This window comes from Odontesthes bonariensis, chromosome 17 (genome assembly GCF_027942865.1).
Source record: "Odontesthes bonariensis isolate fOdoBon6 chromosome 17, fOdoBon6.hap1, whole genome shotgun sequence".
NCBI classification, from domain to species: domain Eukaryota; kingdom Metazoa; phylum Chordata; class Actinopteri; order Atheriniformes; family Atherinopsidae; genus Odontesthes; species Odontesthes bonariensis.
Genome location: NC_134522.1, coordinates 28,032,182 through 28,055,288, shown reverse-complemented (window position 1 = coordinate 28,055,288; position 23,107 = coordinate 28,032,182). Strand labels below are relative to the sequence as shown.

At 40.2% G+C, this 23,107-nt stretch overlaps 2 protein-coding genes across 8 annotated transcripts in view; both read left to right on the top strand.

Moving 5' to 3' along the window:
- The window catches only part of LOC142402517 (uncharacterized), a 62,660-nt gene extending 60,086 nt beyond the window's left edge, over positions 1-2,574 (top strand). The window contains exons 58-59 of the mRNA XM_075488050.1: positions 23-2,493; positions 2,556-2,574. Coding sequence (XP_075344165.1) covers positions 23-2,493; positions 2,556-2,574 — 2,490 coding nt within the window. The remainder of the gene's footprint in view (positions 1-22; positions 2,494-2,555) is intronic.
- Positions 2,459-23,107, top strand: part of LOC142366757 (nesprin-2-like) — a 91,843-nt gene continuing 71,194 nt past the window's right edge. For 3 of the 7 annotated variants that reach the window (XM_075448719.1, XM_075448717.1, XM_075448722.1), the window contains exons 1-22: positions 2,459-4,708; positions 5,414-5,641; positions 6,155-6,304; positions 6,519-6,760; positions 7,070-9,137; positions 9,506-9,840; positions 10,036-10,180; positions 10,260-10,460; positions 10,700-10,959; positions 11,300-11,459; positions 14,393-14,548; positions 15,323-15,463; positions 15,803-15,979; positions 16,308-16,445; positions 16,586-16,771; positions 16,931-17,044; positions 17,772-17,924; positions 18,010-18,102; positions 18,398-18,529; positions 20,749-20,883; positions 21,392-21,469; positions 22,123-22,221. In XM_075448719.1, coding sequence (XP_075304834.1) covers positions 2,579-4,708; positions 5,414-5,641; positions 6,155-6,304; positions 6,519-6,760; positions 7,070-9,137; positions 9,506-9,840; positions 10,036-10,180; positions 10,260-10,460; positions 10,700-10,959; positions 11,300-11,459; positions 14,393-14,548; positions 15,323-15,463; positions 15,803-15,979; positions 16,308-16,445; positions 16,586-16,771; positions 16,931-17,044; positions 17,772-17,924; positions 18,010-18,102; positions 18,398-18,529; positions 20,749-20,883; positions 21,392-21,469; positions 22,123-22,221 — 7,521 coding nt within the window. In that variant the 5' untranslated portion in view covers positions 2,459-2,578. The remainder of the gene's footprint in view (positions 4,709-5,413; positions 5,642-6,154; positions 6,305-6,518; positions 6,761-7,069; positions 9,138-9,505; positions 9,841-10,035; positions 10,181-10,259; positions 10,461-10,699; positions 10,960-11,299; positions 11,460-14,392; positions 14,549-15,322; positions 15,464-15,802; positions 15,980-16,307; positions 16,446-16,585; positions 16,772-16,930; positions 17,045-17,771; positions 17,925-18,009; positions 18,103-18,397; positions 18,530-20,748; positions 20,884-21,391; positions 21,470-22,122; positions 22,222-23,107) is intronic. The other 4 variants (XM_075448718.1, XM_075448721.1, XM_075448720.1 and 1 more) reach the window with 4 other exon arrangements.

Sequence of the window (23,107 nt, the reverse complement as noted above, 5' to 3'; positions counted from 1 at the left end):
ACTTTGGTCATTTTTTTTCAAGGTACTTGATGAGAGAAGTAAACAAGTGCCTACCATTCAGTCCCCTGATGTCTTTCATGGTAATCTACAGGAAAGAAAGACCTCTGTTGTGGCTCCACCACGGAAAAACAAGCGCTCACCAGAGAAGTTTGAGGTTAAACCACAGGAAACAATGTCCTTGACAGACAAATCTGCAACCATCGGAGATGAATTGCCAGTCCATGCTGAGGCTACACAAGCTGAGGACAAAACTCAACTTGGAACAGAAGTCCTGGAAGTCACAACAAGTACTATTGTAGAACAAATCAGCATTGAACCAAGTTACAGTATTTCACAGGAGACAAAGCCAGAAAGAGTAAAGCCAGATGTGACAGCTGAGCCTCTCCTAGGTGAGCAGATGCAATGTGCTGTTGAGGAACCCACTGTGATCCAAAAGGAAACCAATCAGTCTGTACCTGTTGCTCATGAAGAGAGTTTACCTCTACCATCCAGGAGAAAGTCAAAGAGTTTAGCCACTGAAACTGAGAGTCCTACATCTCTCCGAAATACTGCTGGAAGTGTGGTAAATGAACCAGTGTATGTTCCAAAACAGCAGTTTGAGTCTGCCCTGAAACAAAGTGAGGTTTTACCTCCCAGGAGAAAGTCCAAGAGTCCAAATCTTCCTCTGAAATGCACTAAACCACAGGCAGTACAGATGGAAGAAGCACCTGAAAGTCAAATGTTTGAGATTAGTTTGACAGAGCAAACTGAAGGCACCCCAGTGGAAGAAGCAAAACTCATACCAATCAGAAGAAAGTCGAAGAACGCTGAGCCTTCCACAGCTTCAAAGCAAGTTGTTTCCCATAGTACTGAAGTGGAACCTGAAGATGTGAAGAAAATCCCTGAAAGCCTGACACTCTCAACTCCACAAGTCGAAACTGAGCCAACTGAAGCTATTGTTGTAAAGGAAAGAAAACCCTTTTTTACCAAAACAAGATCAAAAGGTCTAAAGCTCCTCCCAGAACACGCAGCTGGGGAGGTGGCAGAAACCAAGCAAGACCCTGGCAGTCAGAAGCCTTTAGCTAGTTCTGCAGAGCAAACTAAAATGGCTGCAGATGAAACCAAAATCATACCAGCCAGGAGAAAGTCAAAGAGCCTTGAGGTTTCTACAGCTCCAGGGTCAAGTTCCCCTATGAGCAGAATGCCAGATGTGGACCCTACCGCGACCAAACAAGAACCTGAAAAATATTCTGCCTCTCCAGAGATTATTACTGGGCCAACGGAAATGATGTTTCTACCACCCAAGAGAAAGTCAAAGAATACAGAATTTTGTCAGAGTCTTACTGCGGCAGCTCAGATGGGGGGTGAGCCTGAAGGTAATAAATCCTCTTCGGACTTGAAGATCCAAATTAAACCTTATGCTACTGAGGAAATACACATTTTACCAGCCAGAAGAAAGTCAAAAACTGGTGATCTCTCTAAAATCTCGGAGACAGTCGATGTCCCTGTTCGATCCCCTGATGTGGAGCTTGAACAAAATAAGATTGATGAAAAGTCTTCTGCGTCAGATGTAGTCAGAGGACCAAGTGAAAGTACTAATGTGGAAAAAGGTAAGCTTTCACCAACCAAAAGAAAGTCAAAGAGTTTGAAAACTTCAGACACCATTGTCAAGTCTGTGACGGATAACTTAAAAGAATCTGATGAACAGAAGTCTACTGAGACAACTGAAACAGTTGTTTTGAAAGAAACAGAGGTCATACCAGCCAGGAGAAAGTCAAAACGTAGTGATGTTTCCACAGCTTTCAAGCAAGAGGAGAGAAATGATTCAGCATCTAAAGAAGCAAGGAAAGAACCTGAAAATGAAAGTGTTTCTTTAACTGAACAGTTTGTTACAATTACTACTGTTTCAGAGGAAAATAAGCTCTTGCTGAACACAATGAAGTTAACAAGTCCTGTAGCTTCCTCAGAACTCTCATACAAAGACGAAACACGGGTCATGCTTAAGTCTGAGAGTCAGATAGCTGAAGATGTTGTTGTAGAAATTTCTACAGTTCTAGAGCCAGACTCTGCTCTTGAAAGACACACAGACGTAGAGAGTGTGAAACCTGTCACAGTTTTAGAGGTGGTCATAGAGCATGCTGAAAATGTATTTGTTGAAAGTCAAACCATTGTGGAGGACACCATCCCTGTGGATAAGAAGATTGCAATTCATGATGGTGGCAGAGATCCTACTGAAGATCTTCAAGAAATGAACGTGGCCACTATCATTCTAGACACAACTGAAATGTCTGCACAGACAGCTGCTACTCATCCTTATAAAGCAGAAACTTGCTCTTCAACCCCTCATGCTGAACCACCTGAGTCAGACATTCTACCCAACTCAATAACGCCAACGTTTGAAACAGAGCTACAGCAGTCTAAGCACAGATCCAAAGAGGCTCCAGAACAAACTATTTACCAGTCTGCAGAAAGAGACACTACAGACACACCGAATATAGCAGATTACATCAGCAAGTTATGGGAAAACACTCCAGAGATTAAGCAGAGATATTTGGTTCTTGATCTGCCTGATATAGGGATCCCCCAGACATGTGAGATAATGCAAGATCAGCCAGAAGAAGAGACAGTGGTCGAACGTGATCCCACCACATCTACTGCTGCTGTTTTGACCTGGCCTCACGGGGCAGGGACAGAGATGATAGAAATACCCCCATCTGAGGATGAAACAATGAAATTAAGTGGAAGTGTGGATCAGGTAAATCTGTCTGAACAAGAAAAGCTAGAAGAATTTAAGGATCATGATGACCAGGCTAAAGAAATTCAAGTGTCAACACATGGCATCCAAGATAGCCCAGAGAGCCAGGATAAAAGACCTATTCAAAAGGGGCCTGAAATACGCATTCTGCAGCTAGATATACCTTTTAATCTAGAGGACATTGAAAACACTCTTGTCACATTAGGGAATGAGCCTGGAGCAGACATTATTGAGACAACTATTCATAGTGAAAGTGTACTTGAAAGCAGTGCTGAATTTCAAAACAATTTGGCTCAAACAGACTCTGCTCAACCTAACCCTCCTGAATCCATAGCACAGTCACAACACGAGACTGAATTTATTGAAATAAGCTTTTATGAGCAAGATATGGTGAAACCAGTTCAGACTGAGCTCTTACAAGACGCAGAGGAGAAGCCCAAAGTGGTGAGGGAACACAGTATCCAAGATGAGCATCCTAATTTGCTAACGCATGGCAGAGACAGTGCACCAACGAGCTTTGATGAAGAACCTGTCACAGAGAGAATTCACATAGGACCTGAAGTGCGAATTCTACAACTGGATAAACAAACCAGTTCAGAAGAGAATAAAAACACTTGCATCGCAATAGAACAAGAGCCAAGGATAGATTTTGTCCAAACAGGTAACCACACAGAGAGGGAGAAAGAAGAGATGACAGTTGATGTCATTCCGGGGAATGCTGCAACTGAAATGACAAAGATAGCGACGCAAGAGGACAGTACTGAACACAAAGACACTTTGGCTCAGAGGGAATCTGATCAACTCACCTCTCTTGTTTATGAGTCCATACAACCACATGAGATAAGATATATAGAACTAAACTTACATGAGCAAGACATCGTAAGTACAAGTCAAACTGAAACAGAGACAGAGTTCTTGAAAACCACTCAGCAAATACCTGGAAAGGAACAGGGTACCCTAGAAAGCCATCCTGAAACATCAGCGCATGGGGCTGATGGTGGTTCCAGGAGCCTGGAAGAAAAGTCTGTTGTGGAAGAGAAAATCCCGATGGAATCTGAAGTGCTTGTTTTGCAAGTAGATATACCAGCCAGTATGAAGGAGGGTGAAAACACATTAATAATAGTGGCAAAAGAAGTGCCTGAAAACCAAGACGAGACTACAGCTGACCTTCAACCAGAGAAGGCTGACACTAAGACTAGACAAGAAGGGCAACAAATTGGATCTGAAAGGCAGGAGGATGTTGCTCAGAATGACTCCGATCAAAACATGTCTGGTGTTTTTACAGAGGAAACGTTTGAAGAAATAAGCTTATCTGAGCAAGATACAGATAATACAATCTACAAAGAAGATAAAGTGGCCAATTTACAATCAAGTAAACTGGAGCAACAAATCACAATCGAAAAGGTGCCAAAGACTGATGGAGATGAAACAACTATCCAGTGCAAAAAAGTGGCAGAAATCCAAGCTTTGGCCAACCCTGATGCTCAACCAGAAAAGACGACACTTGAAACATCAATAGTGGTGAATATTGAGGAACATGGTCACCAAGAAACTCTTGAAATAGGCTCAACTGGACTAATCAATGATGAACCAAGTGAAAATGATACTCAGCTAAACTCAAACAAAGTTGCACGAGAAAGACTTGAAGTAGAATCGGATGCTGATGTTCAACCAACACGTTCTGCACCATCAACAACGGACATGCTGGATGCACCGAAGACCTTTGATGAAAAGTCTGTTGAAAAGAGTGAAATCCAGATGACTCCACTTGAGGAGATGACTAAGGTAGATGTGCATGAAAGCTTCACTGATTCCCTGTCTGAACCCTGTGTGGTTCCTAAGGTCAAAATGGAAGAACTCGCAGTAGATGCAACTGACAAGAATGATGGACAACAGCAGGAGAAAAAGACAGAGAGAGAGGGTGAAGAAAAAGAAACATTTGTCAGCGTAGAGCCATCACTCCAAATGGAACAGGTAAATTATACAGCATACTGATCTGCTTCTGTATGAAATGGTTGAAAAGAATGATTAGTTTGTTTTAGAAGTAGAATTTTACGAGATCTCCCTTGCAAATGATTTGCCCATGTTGTATTGGATACCCTTAAAGAACCATCTTTACCTCTAGTGTTCACGATCAGTAACCAAAACCAAAGTTATTCTGTCTTGATTTCTTCTGAGAAATGACAAACTAGGGTCTTCTTAAAATTCCTTCATTTCTTTAAAGAACATATTGGTTTGCAGTACAAAATCCCTCCAAAAGTTGATATTACATTTTTGTTAAAAAATGACGTAGGCCATTATTTTAACAGATTGACGATGTGATAGGCCGAGGCTGATGTGTACATTCTTTATTACACACAGTCTTCTCTATATATTTGTTGACACATGCTTCATACAGTTCATTAAAGGTGAATTTGTGATAAATGTATTTACTATCAAACTAAATTACTATTTATATTAAGTTTTGGTTACTGTTTGTAACTAAACATTGCTTGATTTTATGACCATTATATGCAGAGCAAATGTCACCCTGAAACATTTATGTTATATTACAAGTCATAGGAATTAACACTCATTTAAGTGAGTTAAACTTGTTACGCAGCAAGATGCAAAGGGGTTTCTTAAACTTTTTTATTTTGTAGCTCATCTATTAATACCGGTGTTTCATGCCCACAATAGGAGCTGGTATTAAGTGCTGGCAAGATGTCGACAGAGTCTCTTCAGACAGTTGAGAAATTGTCAACGGATATTGTCCTGGGTGATGTAATCCATCTGGAGGGATTGAGTGCTAGTGTTTTGAAGACTGAGAAACTAGTTATGGAGCCAACAGAAGTATCAGCCATGGACAAAATCTTCACAGAGATACAGGAACTGGCAGGGACGGGAGCCATAAGTCAACTCATTGAGGTACTTTATCATGGTTAATGTCTGCCATAGTGTCTGTTTCATATAATACAACTAAAATTCACCAAAAATTACAAACAGTCAGTTCTTGATATAAGGACAAGAGCAATGCTGTAAAGAGCCCACCTCTCATTATTGTAATTTTGTTTAGTCTCTTTTACATCAATATAATTTAGTCTAGTTTTATTCACATATATGGGCCAATCATAACAGCTTGATGTACTTGACTAAGTAAGATCAAGACCTTACACGATAATTACAATGAATACCCAGTGACATAAATGAGTGGCAAGGAAAATCCTCCTCCACTTGCAGTTAATTGTGGAATGAATGTCAGTAAAAAACTTTAGTCTTTTAGACTATATGTTTTAGAGAGGCAACTTACACATGATAATTTCCTTATACAGGCCCTGAATGGGGTAAGACTAAAACTTGGACTTAAACTTGTCAAAACTCATTCTGGTCCTCAAAGTGCATTTTGACATATTAAGCTCTGAGGTGTGTTTGTGTCCCAAGGCTAAATCACAGGAGGATGCTCCAGAGGCCTTCATTACAACCATCAGTGATACGCGCCTAAGCAGAGTAGTTTCTAAAGTTCTTAGCCTCAAGAACTGTCCCGCTGAACTCAGCCCAACAGCCATGGCCCGGCAGGTGGAGGAAGTCCAGGTGAGATTACAGGCTGGATTACTTGCTAGAGAAAAAAGTGGTGATTTAAAACAGCTACTAGTTTTGTCGTGGTGAAGTTGGACAGTGTCTCTGAAGTTAAGAATTTGTAATGGATTCCTTTCAACAACTGTGGCACATCAGTTAAGCTAAATAAATAACTTTTACATAAAAAATACAAGCCATGAGTAACAGTTTCTTTTCCTGTTGAGAGCAGGAGTACAGAGGGCTTGCCCAGCTCCAGGTGTCATTGTTCTCTCAGCTAAAAGAAGCTGGTGCTGAAAATGGTGACAGTCTGGAGCACTTGGTGGACCAGTGGAAGACTGCAGCTCAGGACGGAGCTGCCGTCATCCAAAGTAAAGAGGCCCAGTTAGAGCTGGTGACTGATTACTGCAGACAGATCCAAACAGTAAAGTCCACAATGGATAAACTGACAACAGAGCTTGATGGTGTAAAAAGGTGAGTTGTCATCTCAGGGTTTCATTTAAATTTGCAACACTAAAGGTTGGATTTCAAGGTACTTTATGTTGTATTATACACTAGATCCAGAATTCAGATTATTTTAGCTCTTTCATTATTCGTAATTCGTAATTCATACACAAAATCAAGAATTTGACAAAAGTGACTAAATTTAGCAGAAATCTAAATTTAAGTATGATGACATATCAACTTATATGGACTAGATCTGGTACACAGTATACTCTCAGTAACACCGACATGATGTATGCACATGGCATGTAGATTTACAGTGATTTATTTATTTTTCAGCTCCCCTCTGGAGAACAGCCACAAGGAAGCAGAGCGCCTATGCTCTTTACAGAGAAGTATAGAGGAGAACAGAACAGTAATTGGGGAGTTGCTTGTGACCCACACAAAGTTGTGTCTCCATCTCAATTGGTCTGACCGAGAAGCTGCACAGACTGAGCTAAAGAACCTACAAGAAAGGTGGAGAGCCCTGGAAAGAAACATTGAGAGCAATCTACATCACACAAAGGTCCATTCTCATCAGACCAGCAGCCTTCTTTCGGAGCTATCATGTCTACAAGAACACATGGAAAAAATCAGGAAAGACCTTGAAACCACGTTTTCTTCAGTTGGTCAGTGGAATTGCAAGGTTGCACAACAGCTAATGCAGGCAAATGCTGAGGTTAAAGCAGCCCAGCAGCGATGCCAACATTTCCAGCAGCTTTCAGAGGAGTTGCTCCTCAGCTCACGTTGGGAGATACAATCTAAGGAAATACATCAGTGGCTCCAGGAGATCAAAGACAAGCTTTGCCACACTGAGGAACAAGTATCTTCCCAAAGTAAGAACAGCAGCAACCCAATCATGGAGAAAATAATTGCTGTGATGAGGGATGGCCTTGCATGGGCCAAGCAAACAGAGAGTGACATTGAGGGTAGGAGGAAGAGGGTGCCTCTTCTTCCTGAAGAGGTTTACCGGCAGCTCCAAGATCTTAAGAAGCTGCAGGCTGAGGTGATGGCCAAACAGGGTCAACTGGAGTCTCTGGTAGAGGAAGTGACAGAACTCCTTCCACAGCTAGACCAAGCTGAAGAGGTGCCAATCGTTCACAGTTCTCTGGAATGCCTTGAAGAACTCTCAAAGTCTACCACTGAAAAGCTGTCCAAGACAATGAAAGAGATAGAGTCAGGACTCCAGACCAGAGAAAAGCTATTTGAGCAGATTGCTGACTTAGACTCCTGGATTGTGGCTCACCTGCAGTCAGTGGCCTTTCGAAGTGAAGACAGCGAACTTATGAGCCACAATGAACTTGATCGCAGAGTTCGCCAGATCCAAGAAACCCTGGCTGAGGCTGAGAGGCAGGCGGCGATCTGTGAGGCTCTTTTAATGAACAGTAAGGATATTGCATCTGAACTTAGTGTCACACAAACCTGCCAGCTTTTTGACAAAATTAGAAACCTCCAGGAGGATATTAAAGCCATTAGCACCAATGAGAAGGCCAATAAAGAGGAGCTGGAGGAACTTGTAAAGACTATAGATTCCAGAAACAAAAATCTGGTCGCTATTGAAAAAAGCCTGAGGCAGATACTAGTAGATCTGAGCAGACACAGGTACCCCATTACAAGAGAGTCCCTCCAGTATTTAGAACCTTTTAAACTCATGATCTTGGAACACAAGTCCCAGGTTGACCTTCTGGTACCATGGATTCCCCATGAAAAGGCATGTGAACTGAACTTGGTGATTACTGAACTTCAAAACAAAATTCTTACCCTGGAAATGAAAGCCAAAGATCATGAAAGGTACCTGAACACAAGGCAATATGTGGAGGACCTCAAAGAGATCATTCAGAAGCAGGTTCACCAGACCAAAGAGAATAGCAGGGACCTGGAGGAGAGGTACAAAATGTGTCATACCCTCCTCATCCAGTTTCCTTTGATGAAAGAATTGTGTAAAGATGCTCAGTCAATACTTCAGAGGATTTCTGCTGAGCTCTACCCCTCACAGCTGACTGTAGAGCAACAGAGGCTTAGACAAAATGAGGAGAGTTTCGACACCTTGGAGATGACTCTCTCCAACAACCTCAGACTTATTGAGTGGGACGTGCTTAAAATACTGGACCTTGAATCAGAAAAGAAAGCCATTCAGCCCTTCCTGTTAAGGACCCAGCAAGAGCTTCAGAAGCCTTTATTATTGGAGCCAAATGAAACTTTGATTGACAGAGAATACCAGAGAATTGTGTCTTTGAAAAAGATTGTAGAGTCAAAAACAAGAGTGCTGGAAGTTTTAGAGCAAAAGAAGGGAAACAAAGACAGACAACGATCTCAAGTTCTGATGGCCTTGAAGAATGCAGTCCTCAGTGAATGTGACTCACAAATGGCAAGTTTTTAGCATCATTACCTATGATAAAGATGTACTAAGCTTCAAAATGATTTAGAATGCTGGGAATGTGCAAGTATTGCTAAAAGGTTTGGTAGGCAATATGAGAAATGGTCGTTCACATTAACAACCCCAAGATTTTGCCATATTAATCATCCCGCTCTGCAAAGGTTAAAAGACAATAGAATATTTGTGTAGGTTATCTTCAAAGTTATTGACTGGTTAAATTTTAAATACATAGCATGGATAATAGTGATAATACATGAATATGCCATCTAGAGAATATCCTAAAACCTAAAACTGACAAGAAACTAAGCTAAAATGATATTAGCGTAAGTCTGAAAGAAATTTGTTTTATTGCATTTCAGGAAACCATTTGTCAGGCCAGAGAGTGTTTGAGGGGCTACACCTGTACCGTTAAAGAGGCAGTACGGTTTCTGCGGGACATCGAGGGCTCTATACTGCCACCTCAGGGCTCTGCTGGACCGTGCCGTGAAAGTCTGGAGGAGAGCCAGCAGGCCTTGGTGTCACTGCAACATCAGTTCCAAATCTATGTGGAGCAACTCCAAAACCACTTTGCTCTGCAGACTTACTTGTCCCCACAGAAGTTGGAGCAGCTTCAGCAAAATATATTGAGCCAGCTCCTGGTTAGGGTGTCCACTCTCCAGGCAAAGGGCCATGTGCGACTGGAGTGTCTCAGCAGGTAAAACACTCTCAAGTGAAAGTCTGAGTCACCAAGTACTAATGAAACTAAATCATGAACCCTCTTGGTAGAGACAGCAGGACCAAAAGGCAATAAGCTACGCTATCATTAAACAATATGTGATCAAAATCAAAAAGCGTCTGTGTGAGGAAGACCTTCTTTTTAATTGACATTAAACATTAATTTCTTTTTTAGGTGCGTAGAACAACATACAAACTATAACAAGTCCCATGATGAAATCATCCAGAGTCTCAAAAGCGCAGAGAACAGGCTCTTGGAGGTGACCTCTCAAAAAGTCACCTGTCTCGCTGAATGCACAGACCAGAAGGAAAAGCTCAGAGTATGTATCAGACAGCTTGTTCACAAGGCTGAACGCTTCAGAGGTAGAGATTTGACTGATGCAAGGCTATCTTGTTCAGGCGCTGACTGAGGAGACGGATTCCCTGCTGAGACAACTGGAGGAACTGAGGGAGTGGTGTCCAGAACAGAGCTGTCGGGGAGGCAGGGAGGCCGCCGTGACTGCTATCTGGAGATGGGTTTCAAGACTACACCGCTGCACACAGAAGCTGACAACAAGAAGTAAACAGAAGATTGCAGAGTGGCTTGATATCACAAACAGTGTAAGTAAATCAAACAAACACAAGTTCATAAGGACAAACCAGTTTTCCAGTTGGTTCGTTAAAAAGCTTATATTTCATTGATTGAGAAGCATTCTAAGGTTAGTGAAAATTCAGGTAAACATAAGGTACGGTACAGAAAACTTCAGAGAGGACCTCAGAGAGATGGCATTGGTAACAGGAGCAACAGTCCAGAAAATATGCTGGTAAATTTACAAATATGTGGAAATCTCTGTCTTCAGGTGGAGAAAGCCTCTGTGGTACTGGAGCAGGTGGAGGCAGAGCTTCCTGATGGCCCCGGGCTGAAAGCCTCCACCGAGGAGCTGCAGGACCTGCTGCAGTCCTGGGAACAGTACCAGGACAGACTGGACTGTGAACATCGAGCCCTGTCTGCACTGGAACTGCGCACAGCCAGGCTGCTCGGTGTCCCCGCCCACCTGGAGCAAGCTCCTCCCACTCCACTCTGTCAGCAGCTGCAGGTGATGCAGGGCCGGTATGACAGGTAAGATGCTGTATGACGTGCAGTTCATTACTTTACTTGCATCACTGTTCCTGGAATTCTTTGACTGGTTACCTCCAATTAGTACAGAGGAGGATTTGCATCATTATGTTTAAACTAACTGCGCTTCTTACTCTGAATCTAAATTTATTATTATTTTTTTTATATTGTGGAAGCAATTATGGTCATTTTATTTCACAAAAAACTCAGATGCCCATAAGCCCTTTTACACTTGGATGAGCTTCCAGTTGTAAGTGCTACCTCTCATGTCCATGATATCAGGTAAGAGGCTATAAAGTTGTTGTATGAACTGCTGGATGTATACATTTGTGTGTTTCCACAGTGTGACGCAGAAGAGCAGGGAGGGTTTGCTAGCAGGCAGGCTGGAGCTGGAGGACAGGGAAAAGCATCGGGAGGAGCTGCAGGTTGTCTGTGTTTGGTTGGAGGCTGCAGATAGTCTTCTGTCTGACATGGAGCAGTGCAGCAGCACACAGGAGCTACAGGTGACACTCCACTCTGAATGTGTCTTAAATCCCACATACACTTGCCTCCGTGCGGTTGACATTTTGAACGGAAAAGTTGAATGGTTTAGCAAATGGTTGACCATTTTTATACCAACAATGTTTTGTAAAGTTTTTTTAAAAAGGAAGTTTTCTCTGAAACTTATTTTGCAAACAGGATTCTTTACTGGTGAAAATGACATAAACCATGATTTGTTTTCCCTGTACTGTGCTCCAAAAAGTCAAGAGAACATTTTTTTTGTAAACAGAAACTGATTCGTCTCCAATTCAGCTTAAAGTACTTTGGATTCGGTGAACTTAGATGTCAGTTACCAAAATCATCCATGCACTTAAAACATATTACCTAACCCAACATTTTCAACAATTTTGTATGTCCTCTAGAGAATGAGATTGACATTATAAAATCAGCGACCCATGGGCATGCAGCCATTGTAGAGACAACGAAAAGTACTACTAAAGCCAGTGATCACCTCTGTTCACTCAAAGAACACAGCTTGTCTCCACCTCTGACTTTGGGAATCTCTTATCTAAATACAAGTTAATGTGGTCAGAGTTCGAGTTCCTCTTTCTCTCCTGGCCAGTGGGGTGGAAATCATAAGTCTTTCATGAGACTGGACAGTTTCTATTTGAACTGAAAACACAGCAATGCATTTGTTGCTCAGTGTACCACAGCTGTTGCTATTTTTCATAAAAATGCACTTGTCTTCTAGCCTGATTACGTCATACTCACGATTCTGGTCAGAATGTGAGTCTGATACCGCTGGATAGAGTTTTGAGTATGGGGCGTGTTTCAACCGAACCAGGAGAAAAAATGCCTCTTCGCTCAATTGGATAGACCTACAACCAATCAGAGCAACGTAGTATATGACGTAGATTAAGCGACACACACTTGTTGTAGGAAGGACGGAAAAAACATATTTTCTATCGATAAAAGCCTTTATCGCGTTCCTCTGTTCGTCTTTCAAAATGAATGCAATGTGGAGATCCTGTAGAACAGACTCGATGGCAGAATCTACACACCCTAGCTCTCCAGCGGCAGCCATGTTTCAAACGAATTCAAACCAAGCGCTCTTTAGTGACGTAGTCGATAATGTCCCTGTTGATCATCTGTCCATCATCGTATAAAGCCCGCCCTGGCAATCTGATTGGGTCAACTGTTTTGATGTCGAGCATAGAGATTTCCCCAACTGAGCAAAGCCAGACCGAACTTCCCGACCAAAAAGTTTATGGGCGGGGCTAAGTTCGGCTGGCACCCATGCTACTTGTCTTCACAAGCAACTAGAAAATGTACTTTCTAATACATTTCAGCAACCACACAGAAATGAATGATAGTTTCAGTCTCAGGACAGCTAATCAACCTCATGGGGTTCAGTTGGTAGCAGCTCATTTACTTGACTCCGATCTGAAAACGTACCATTGAGCGCGTTATTTTTTGTTTTATCTTAAACCATCCGGAAATAAATGAACAAAGCTGCTTCCATCTGAGTAACAGGGAGAGAAGCAGATTGTTGGCTTTGTTGTGAGAGTGTCTTGTACACATGAAATATCTGAATCTAACCGTTGCGTTGACCTCAAGTCCAGAAGCTTTTTGGTATTCACCCCAGTACTCCCATAAAACCATGGAGTCCTGCGCCCTGCCTTTTGTCCTGAAACCTGAGCAGAGGCCAGCATCTCGTCCACTTCAGCTTTCTCTCCTCACACAAGCATTCCCACCCCCCTTCACAGAAAGTCTCTGTTTCTGAAAGACCCACATAACCCTCCTCCATCCCTCTACAGTTCCCCCGATCACTCCCACCACCCTCAGCCCTCCTCTGGTACCAGACACCTTTTGTTCTGTGTTGTAAGTGGATCTTTCAGGTAGCCGTTGTAGCCAAGTCATTTCATAGGCACTCACTAACACACACACACACACACACACACACACACACACAGTGATATCTCTTCTCTTGTAAGGACATAATACATTCTCTCAACCCTTACCCCAGTGTAAGACTTTAACTAAATGTGGATAAAATTTCCTTAAGTTCCATAAAGTCCTTATAGTCTATCTTTACTATCCTTATTTTTCCATAATTATACACTCTTATTGAATGGCAGCTTTTCCTAAAATCCCTATTATAACATGTTGAAATGTTCCTACCTTTGTAAAAATTTACAGAATAACTTAAGACAATTTGATCCTGTTCTTCTGATTTTAAAAACACAAACTGGCCCTAACAAAGATGGCTGTTAAGAATACACACAAACACACAGCATGCACACTCACAACTCGCACTCCCCTTGTCCTACTCTCTCATACAAAGAAACTGTCTCTCCATGCCCTCTCTTTCTTTCTTTTCTTTGTTTCTCACACACACACGCACACACACACGCACACACATATATACACAAGCTCACTTTCTCCTCATGATAACAAGATGCACCTCCCCATACAGAGGAGCATGAAGCGCTTTTAACCCAGGTCATCTCTGTTGCTTTATGTCTTGCTTTTTGACAGATTTTTTTTTTGTCCTTTAGGGAAATAGATTATTCCTGTAGATTTCTACCTTTTTGAGGTGAAACCACTTTACACTGTTGTGGAAATAAAAGACTTGAGGATTTAGGCTCTGTGGGATCAAAACGCTGCAGGAACAGAACTGACTGCCTAAGCAAAGTGCTCAGAGCCTACAATCAGCTGATTTCTAAAATCAAAAATGAACAAAAGTGAACCCTTTCGACATAGGTTGTGCTCTTAAAGGTGTTGGTCTTTTTTACTTTGTATTATATTAATATTGTTCCAGGTACTCAAAGTTTTGTTAGCCTTTCAACCCTTCTGTCCTTTGCTTTACACTTACCATTTATTAGCTGTTCTTCATTTCCCTTTTTCTTTTTTCTTTCTTTTTTCTTATAAGATTTTTTTCTCTGTGTGTTTTCAGGAGATCTACAGCCAACTGTTTGTCCAAAAAGCTTTACTGCAGCGCATCATGGAGAGCCTCAAGATGAAATACTCTGACATGTACACTCTGGTCCCGGTTGAGATTGACAGCCAACTGCAGGAAGTCACAAAGTCGTTGGAACAAGTAGAAGTTAAGGTACAAAAAATCCTAGCTTTCACAGTTCAAAGCAGGAGAATTAAGTGGCACATATTAGAAATCTGATTTTGTGCATTGAACACAATTTCTGAAACATTTTTTTGGCTGCTTGAACATGTAAAGCAAAATAAAATTTTTACGATGTAGACCAGAGGAAAAAGACAGTTGTTAAACAGATGTTTATGACAGCATAACGAACTGAATATTTATATAGGCTTCATTCCCAAGATTTTAGATTTACATACTTTAATGGCTTTATCAGTCTGTTCAAGTAATCCGCATAAGTCCCTTTACTTCATTTAGATTTAACCGCCACAGAGACAGAAGGAGTCACAGTGCACACAATGTTTACCAGAGAGAAAAGGTTAGAGCTTTTTCATAAACCAAAATGAAGGAGAAATCATTCGGCTTACATTTTTATTAATTTGGCTCAGACACTCTTCAAAAGACATTTGTGTGCTGCACCTGATCATGTTAAGAAAATCCAGAGATCAGTAAGGCTCTGACAGTGTGTCTTATGCCCTTCTGTTGAGGACAAGCTCAAAGTGAAGCTGTTGTTTTTTTTCTGTATATGGGATTCTCTGAGGCAACTTGTTTATTTATTTAGTACTCCCGTCAACCTAGTAAGATTCCCATTAAGACATTTCCTATACTGGAAAGTTCAAATATACAGCTGGCTTGTTCATTTTTAAAAAAGGTTTTGCTGCATGTCTGAAAGGAAAGGAGGCGTTATCTCCTGTAATTGATCATTTTTGTCCCTGACTGGTCTGTCAGGTGGGAGAGGCAGTGGAGAGGAGCGGTCCTGTCCACAGGCTGGGTGCAAAGTTGTCTGATATCCAAGCCGGCCTCGGATCAGTTCAGAGGACGCTGGAAGAAAGAAGCCCCACTGTGCCCGAAGCAAAATTCACACAGAAGGTGGGTATCCCTCAGAGGTACTACCAATACAGTGTGCATGTGTTTACAGTTGTGTAACTTGAATCATTTTCTAAGTTTTTTTGTTTGTTCAGTTTGTTATTTTTCATTTGCCTAATGTGGACAACTTTAAACTTTCAAATAAAACTGAATGAAATGCTGCTAAAAACTGAACCCACTTCTGTAATGTGCTATGGTATTTAATTTTTTTCCAATCTAACATCATATGTTTAGTTTTTTTCTGTTATCATGTCCACCCCAAGTACATATATATATATATAAATATATGTAGTATAATTACATCATCACTAAGTGTTCACTGGTGCTTGTATCTGTGCTCAGCGTGTGTGGGACGTGCTGGACAAGTGGCACTCCCGTCTGGCAGCTCTGGAAGTGGACATGCAAGACTTGGAGAAGCCTGAGGAAGCACTGGTCCTCACAGAAAGACTGGTGGAGGTCCAGCAGCTTCACTCACTGCTGTCCAAACAAGCAGAGCAGAGGACCACCTTACTCAGCAAGGTGAGAAACACCTCAGTTTATGCTGTCCCCTTTAAAGTATGAAACGGCCGGCGTTTATCTCCCTGCTTTGATGTTGTTCTTTCTTTCTTAAAATGTTGCATGTCTACAGATTTTTTTTCTTTTATAAACATCAAGGAGATGATAACTTTGTATGTTGATTTTAATGTCTGGATCAACTAACTCGGAACTCTGTATTTAATTGATGTTCATGCTATTTCAGCTATGTATTATTAGTGGTATTTTCTCATCAGGCAGTGAGTACTTTTCAACGGTATGGTAGGGTTTTTAATGGTTGGTAGTGTTGCAAAGTTACAATTTTTCTGTTCAGATACACACGTGGCTTCAAGAGCATCAAGAGATGATCAAAAGCTCTAAGAGCTGGATGGCTGAGGCACAGTCATGGCTTACTGCTCCCTGCACATACACCACAGCTAAATGCTTGAGCAGCCACGTTAATGCCCTGCAGGTAACTGCACTGCACTGTGCTCTGTCCTTTTATTGCTCTGTCTTTATAAGCACTTCACCGTATTGTATTATTAGGCTCTACAACGTTTCAAAGTTTCAAAATTGGATCTTGGTTAAAAAAAAATCTAAACTTTGGGACAGCTCGTGTTGGATGATGCAGCCCAGATCCGAACAACGCTCCAGGGCTTCAGCTCAGTCCTGAAGGAAATGTCGCAGGTTTGTGACATCACAGCGCTCCAGGAACAACTGAATGAAGCAGATCGTCAAGTGGCCGATGTTCAAGACAGCTTCACAGCTCCCCTGTCTCAGCTAGAGCATGCAGCTGCCGTGAGTATTTGATTTAGTTCTTGTTGTCCTTTTAAAATCTTATTTGATTTGTTTATTTTTCTTTTTTGTTTTGTTGCTGGTCATCCTTTTGATCATTTACAATTTTTTTTTTTAAATATCCAGTTATATTGATGATTCACATCTTGGTATCTTTTTAAGGAGGTGGAGGCTATTGAGAGTGAAGTAAAGTGGATGGAGGATGATGTGGCTGAGATTAAGGCGTTACTATCATCTCCAGATGCTTTCCCAAGCCCCAAAGAAGATAGCCTGAAGGTAAGACCTGTTAATAGAGGCATTTCTTTCTCTCTCTCTCTCTCAGTTTTTTTATTCTTTTTAGAGGGAGTCATTGTCCGTATGAAGAAAAACTGGAATTAATGGTCAATTGTGTGAGCAAAGCTACATAAGAATCAAACCATTGCTATTCAGTCACAGAATAGATTTTAAAAGCCTGCTGATGGTTTACAAATCCCAGAGGGGTTTAGGCCCAAAATACATCTGTGATGTCTTCAGAGAATATAAACCCAGCAGAGCTCTTAGATCCAAGGACTCAGGTCAGCTGGTCCAGTTCAGAGTCCAGACTAAACATGGAGAAGCAGCATTTAGCTGTTATGCTGCAAACAAGTGGAACAAACTGCCAGTGGAGATTAAACTTTCACCAAATATAGACATTTTTAAATCTAGGTTAAAAACATTTCTGTTCTCATGTGTCTATGCATGAAATCTGCACAGTATCTTTTAATTTATCTGGACTGTTGCTTGTTTTTAAATTCATTTAAATTATTTTATTTGTTTCTCTTTATATTCTTTCATGTATTCATTTTAGAGGCGGGGTACACCCTGGACAGGCCGCCAGTTCATCCACTCCCTGCATGCTTTTATTTTATGTGAAGCACTTTGATTTCTTTCGTACATGAAATGTGCTATACAAATTAATTTGATTTGATTTGATTTGATTAATCACTATTTTCTGTTTTTCTCTTTGCTTTCCTTGTGTGCACAGATGATTGAGCAGAGGATCCAGTCAATGAGAAGAACAATAGCTGAGATCCAGAAATGTAAACCAGGCCTTTGTCTTCCAGAGAAGGCTGAAGAGACTCTGACCGTATTTAATGTTGTGGAACTGCTCCAGACTCTGCTAATGGAACTGGAGAAGGTCTGTCCATCAGTTAACTAGTCAACCGGTGAGACAGTTCAACTAGATGCCTTTTCTCAACTCTCTGTCTCACTTTTTTTTGCAGAAAGTCCCTGCCCTGTTCATTCAGCAGCCTTCCACTCCTGTTCAAGCTAAAGTGTCCGCCAAACTCCAAACATCCACCTCTGAGGTGGCTGAAGTGAGTCTGGTGAAAAAGAAGGTTTACAATATAAGAGCATTAATGTTGTCTGTGTTTAGAAGAAACAATTTAATTGAGATTTTTAAAAAGTAGATTTGCTTGTCTGTCTTTTAGTAAATGTTACTGGCTTATTCTGAATACTAACCGAAGTGTTCTACATTGATTTCACCTCTAACTAAAGTATGAATTCAATTATAATTCTGTTGCATAGATTATATGTAACCCTGAAGATATTGTGTGTACAAAACAATAAACAATCAGTTACACCAAAACTGTGCTTTGTATTATGTGTTAGGAGGAGGAGCAAGGCCAAATCAGAGTTGTCCACTTAGAGGTGGACATACTGAAGCGATCTGGAGGCACACTGCAGACTGTGGAGCCGTCCTCTCCTGAACAGAGACAGTCCAGGAGACTTCATGACACGCAGGTAAGAATACAAGGGAGCCATCTCATCCAATTCACAATACACAAGTGAAGAATTATTTGTCACTATTACCACATGTACATGAAACAAGAATTAGATAATGATAAAACCTGCATTTCATCTATCGGAAAAACAAACCCTGAAAAATGTTTGTGGTCTGTAAGGGCTAGTGTAGAGTAAACAGTCATTTCAGCCTCGCACCAAAGTGTGTAAGTGCTCTATTGGTCCATGGCATAAAAGGCTGCAGTTTCACAATACAGACTAAAAAATTACTTCTCTTACTGTGCTTCAAAACAGTGTGTGACTTTAAAATGATGAGCCTTTTTGATAAAATTCTCACATATAATCAAAAAGTGTAAAACTAGATTTTCTAGGCTGCCTTTGTTTTCCTTTGCAAATTGTGGCATGCCGTCATGCTGGAACACTACTTGCATGCATACATACTCATTAACAAACTGTTTAAGTGTCATCTTTTATATTCTGCATGCAGAATTCCACTAATGTCCATGTATATATATGTACACACACACACACACACATACACGCACACACACAGTACTGCGCACAAGTTTTAGGCAGGTGTGAAAAAATGCTGTAAACTAATAATGCTTTCACAAATGGAAGTGTCAATAGATTATTTTCACCAGCTAACAAAATGCAGAACAGAGAAATGCTTGCTAAAGAGAAACGCTCAGTCTTTTTGTGGTGTATGACTTGTGACGTGAAACCTTTCCACAACCTCACCATAGTAGCAGAGTTTGGCTGTTCCTCACCCGGTTTTAAGCCTTCTACACACCTGCCTGGTACAATTGGTTAATCATACACCTGACTAGAATCCTACAAAATGAATGCAATGCCAATTTAATGTAAGAGTACCTATAAGAATCGATGCTGGTTAGAATGCAAAGGGTAGTAAAATTAAATATAAAAAATGTTTATAGTGATAAAAAACAGATAGAGATAAATATAAATAGTTATTTATAAATTTGAAAGAATTCTTACTTTATAGCATTTTTTCACACCTGCCTACAATTTTTGCACAGTACTGTATATATAATTGTGTACATATAAATATGTATATACATATTTATATATATATTTTTTTATTATTATCAATTCTACATACGGTACATTCTGTTTGAAGTACAGCTTCTGGAACATTGATTTTGTGTTTTGTTTTTATATCGTATTCAAGTTTTGTTAAAACACCAAAGAATTATTTCATATTTCAGTTAAGACCCTTATAAACAGATGAATATTTCCATTACATTTAATAATGTTGCCATATTGCATTTACTCGAGGAATCAAAGCAGCAGTTTGGTAGATTACTTAGAACAGCCCAACGGAATGCGCTTGAGTTCAGGAAATTAAATCGGGTTGCAGTAAATTGCTAATTTCGCAGTATGCTGCTGTTGTTTGAAAAATGAAAAGTATCACCATTTTCTTTGCTCATGGTTTGATGATAAAAATATAATTAGAATAGTTATAAAATCAATTTTTTTTTCATTTTATTTCATAGATGTATTGAAGCATTTTCCAACCCCAAAAGGCTCTTTCATTGGTTTAACTGTTAACTTAACCTTTAACCTTTGATACTGTAAAAGCATGATCTCTGAAACAGTGACAGGATCTTTCTGCTGAAAATATATATTTTTAAAACCAGTCTATATATTTTTTATTTCGATAAGTCAATTGTTGTTATTCATTAATTGGAATTAAAAGAATAAGTTTCTAATCATAAATTTTTCTTTTTTTTTGTTACTTTTTGCAAACAACATTTAAACTTGGTCCCTCCTCTTTAATAATAATAATAATAATATATATTTTATTTATAACGCACTTTACATCAATTTAATGACCTCAGAGTGCTACATTTTAAAACTAGCAAAAAAACAAACAAACAGTAAGATAGTATTAAGATAATTCAGGCAAACTAAATTAAAACTAAAACGTTAACAACCATATGGCTGTTAACGTTGTCATTGTCTGGCAGCTGCGCATCCTCTGCCCAAAAGTTGCTGCCCAAGCCTTTTGGCTATAGGCTACAGAGTATCTGCAGAAAAATACACTCAGTTAGTAGACAGGTTTTTTTTAAATATCCTAGCAACCAACAAACAAACCTCTATGGTAGGATTACTAGAAAAGGCCTATTTTCCACTTAAGATTCAATCAAATTGACCTCCTCCATGTGACTCTGCACATGAATGTGTTTCCATGTCAGCAGCAGGAGCATCAGGGCGTGCTCCAGGCTGAAGAAGCCACAGAGAATAAAAGGAATGAGGAGCCAAGAGTAGAAGATATTGGTGGAAGGGTTTTATGGTGGCTCTGGGATGCTTTCCTTGGAGCTTCACCTGAGGTAAAGAAGATCAACAGCTGCAGTGGAAAGCATTTCATCCATACTCTTTCTCTGCCCTGTGATCCCTTTGATCAACTATTTTTCCATGATTAGGACATAATGCGAAAGCTGATTAGGTCTCTCATACAGATGAGACACAGATTAAATCACTCATCCTGACATCATACGCTCGACATCCTGGATACAATTAAACCACCTGTAACCACTTTATGACTAATGCCTGACCTGGGTCACTGCTTTCCATTGTTGGTACTGAGTCGCTTCACTTTCTTAACCTCTTGTAGCATCTTTCTTCTTGTGACATCAACTCCTCTCCTGATGCTTAATTAATCTCCTCAGTCACTGCTAATGTCAGCTTCTTACTCTCTCAACCTTCTTTATCTGCAAGTTTGGATTTTGTTCTTTCACTAGAGGGCAGTATCAAACAGCATTTGTAAGCCATTTTAGCCATTAAAAGCTTGATTTGTACATTTGAATAGACAGTTATGATATTTGTCATTGATGTTAGGTACCTGCAGTTGTAGTCTCAGAGAAGGCCGAAGCTGCTGCTGGACAAAGCACTGAAACGGCTGCAGAGGACAAAAAGGTAACGACTGTGAAAAACTGCCACTGGATCATTATTAAAAGCTTCATTCTCAGTTGTTTGAACAGGATTAATCATCTGCCAGTAGTTTATAATGTCTTATTCTCTGAAAGTCCAATAAAATCCAGTAATCAGATGATCCTACTAACAAGATGTCTTGAGTTCTAAGGATTTATTATTCAGAAACTGACATTTACCCGTTTGTGCTAAAACTTCTGCACGCAGCAGACTTAAACTTTTTTTGTCTTTATAATATTATCTAATTCCAATAGTATGGAGATGATAGAAACAGATATAGGTAAAGGAAACAGCAGCATGGCACTCAGCAAAGTCCAGATGACCAGGAGTTAAACTTGTGACCCATTTTTAGGAATAAAACATATTCAGGAGGAACAAATGGTCCAGAAACAGCATTTTATAGGAATATGTATTGAAAATAGTAAGACCCGCAGAATTGTTTGCAATACAGCTGATTGATATCATAACAGAAAATGACCTTTAACATTGTGTAACATAATTCCTTAATATGTTACAGAGAGTGTTTGAGTAACTTTGTAATAGCGTATCTCGTGGTAACCTGCTAGACTAAGAGGTTGATTTATTTACAGTAAGTGACTGACCTGACTGATCCTCTAACCCTGCTCATGTTTCTTCAGGATGTTGAGGGCTCCTCTGACACCGCAGAAGCAAGTTCACCTGAAGCTTTATCAAAACCTGTGGGCACAGTCAGAACTCAGTCACTGCCTGAGAGCATGGTAAACACGGCCTCGGCTGTTAACGTCTCCAAGCCTGACTCTAGGTCTCAGAGATGTGTAGTCTCCTAGTACTTCTTCAACTACAAGTTTCATTTCTCTTCTCAATGTAAACTTAGAGCTCCTTCTGCAGTTGCCTGCAAACTCTCCAAACACTCCAAGAAAGCTTAGATTGCACTGCCTCTTATAGAATAAACTCTACCATTTCTTTCCTGAAAGCAGCTCAAGACCCTCCAGAATCTTTTTTTGAGTAAAATGCAGAGCTGCTAAATCCTCTCTTTAGAACCAGTATTAAACCTCTTTTAAGAATTAAGTCTCAATTTCCATGCTTCCTTGAAAATCCTCTGTGATTAATCCTGGTATCCTTTATGTCATTTTAGGTCAACTTACATTTGAACTCTTGAATTCTTCTAGAATCGTATGCTTTTTTACAACATTTACACCAAAAGTTCCAAATAAATCTAGAAAACTATAAAATGAGAAGCCCCATATTTGTCGAAATTGATCATCACCAACTCGTAAATTTGTCCATACAAAGGATATTTAAATTCCAACATACAATAACATAGAGCCATTTATGTTTTGAGCTGTCTTTAAAGCCCTTTTCTAAAACCAAACCTTCACTTTTTTTTTTTAGAGAAACAAACAGAGAGCAATTTTCTCTTGAACGATTCCCAAATTCCTCTGAATGCAGCACTAAAACTTGCAACCCACTATAGAATACAGTTTTAATTCCAAGGCTTCCACTCAAATCTTGACCTCAACTGGAACTTGCTTCTGTCTTTTTCTAGAATTCTCTTTGTCTACAACCAAACCTTGGCTGTATTAAAAAAAATGTCTACCTCATGCTACTGTGCAGTACAGCATGCAGTATTTACTGCATATTCCT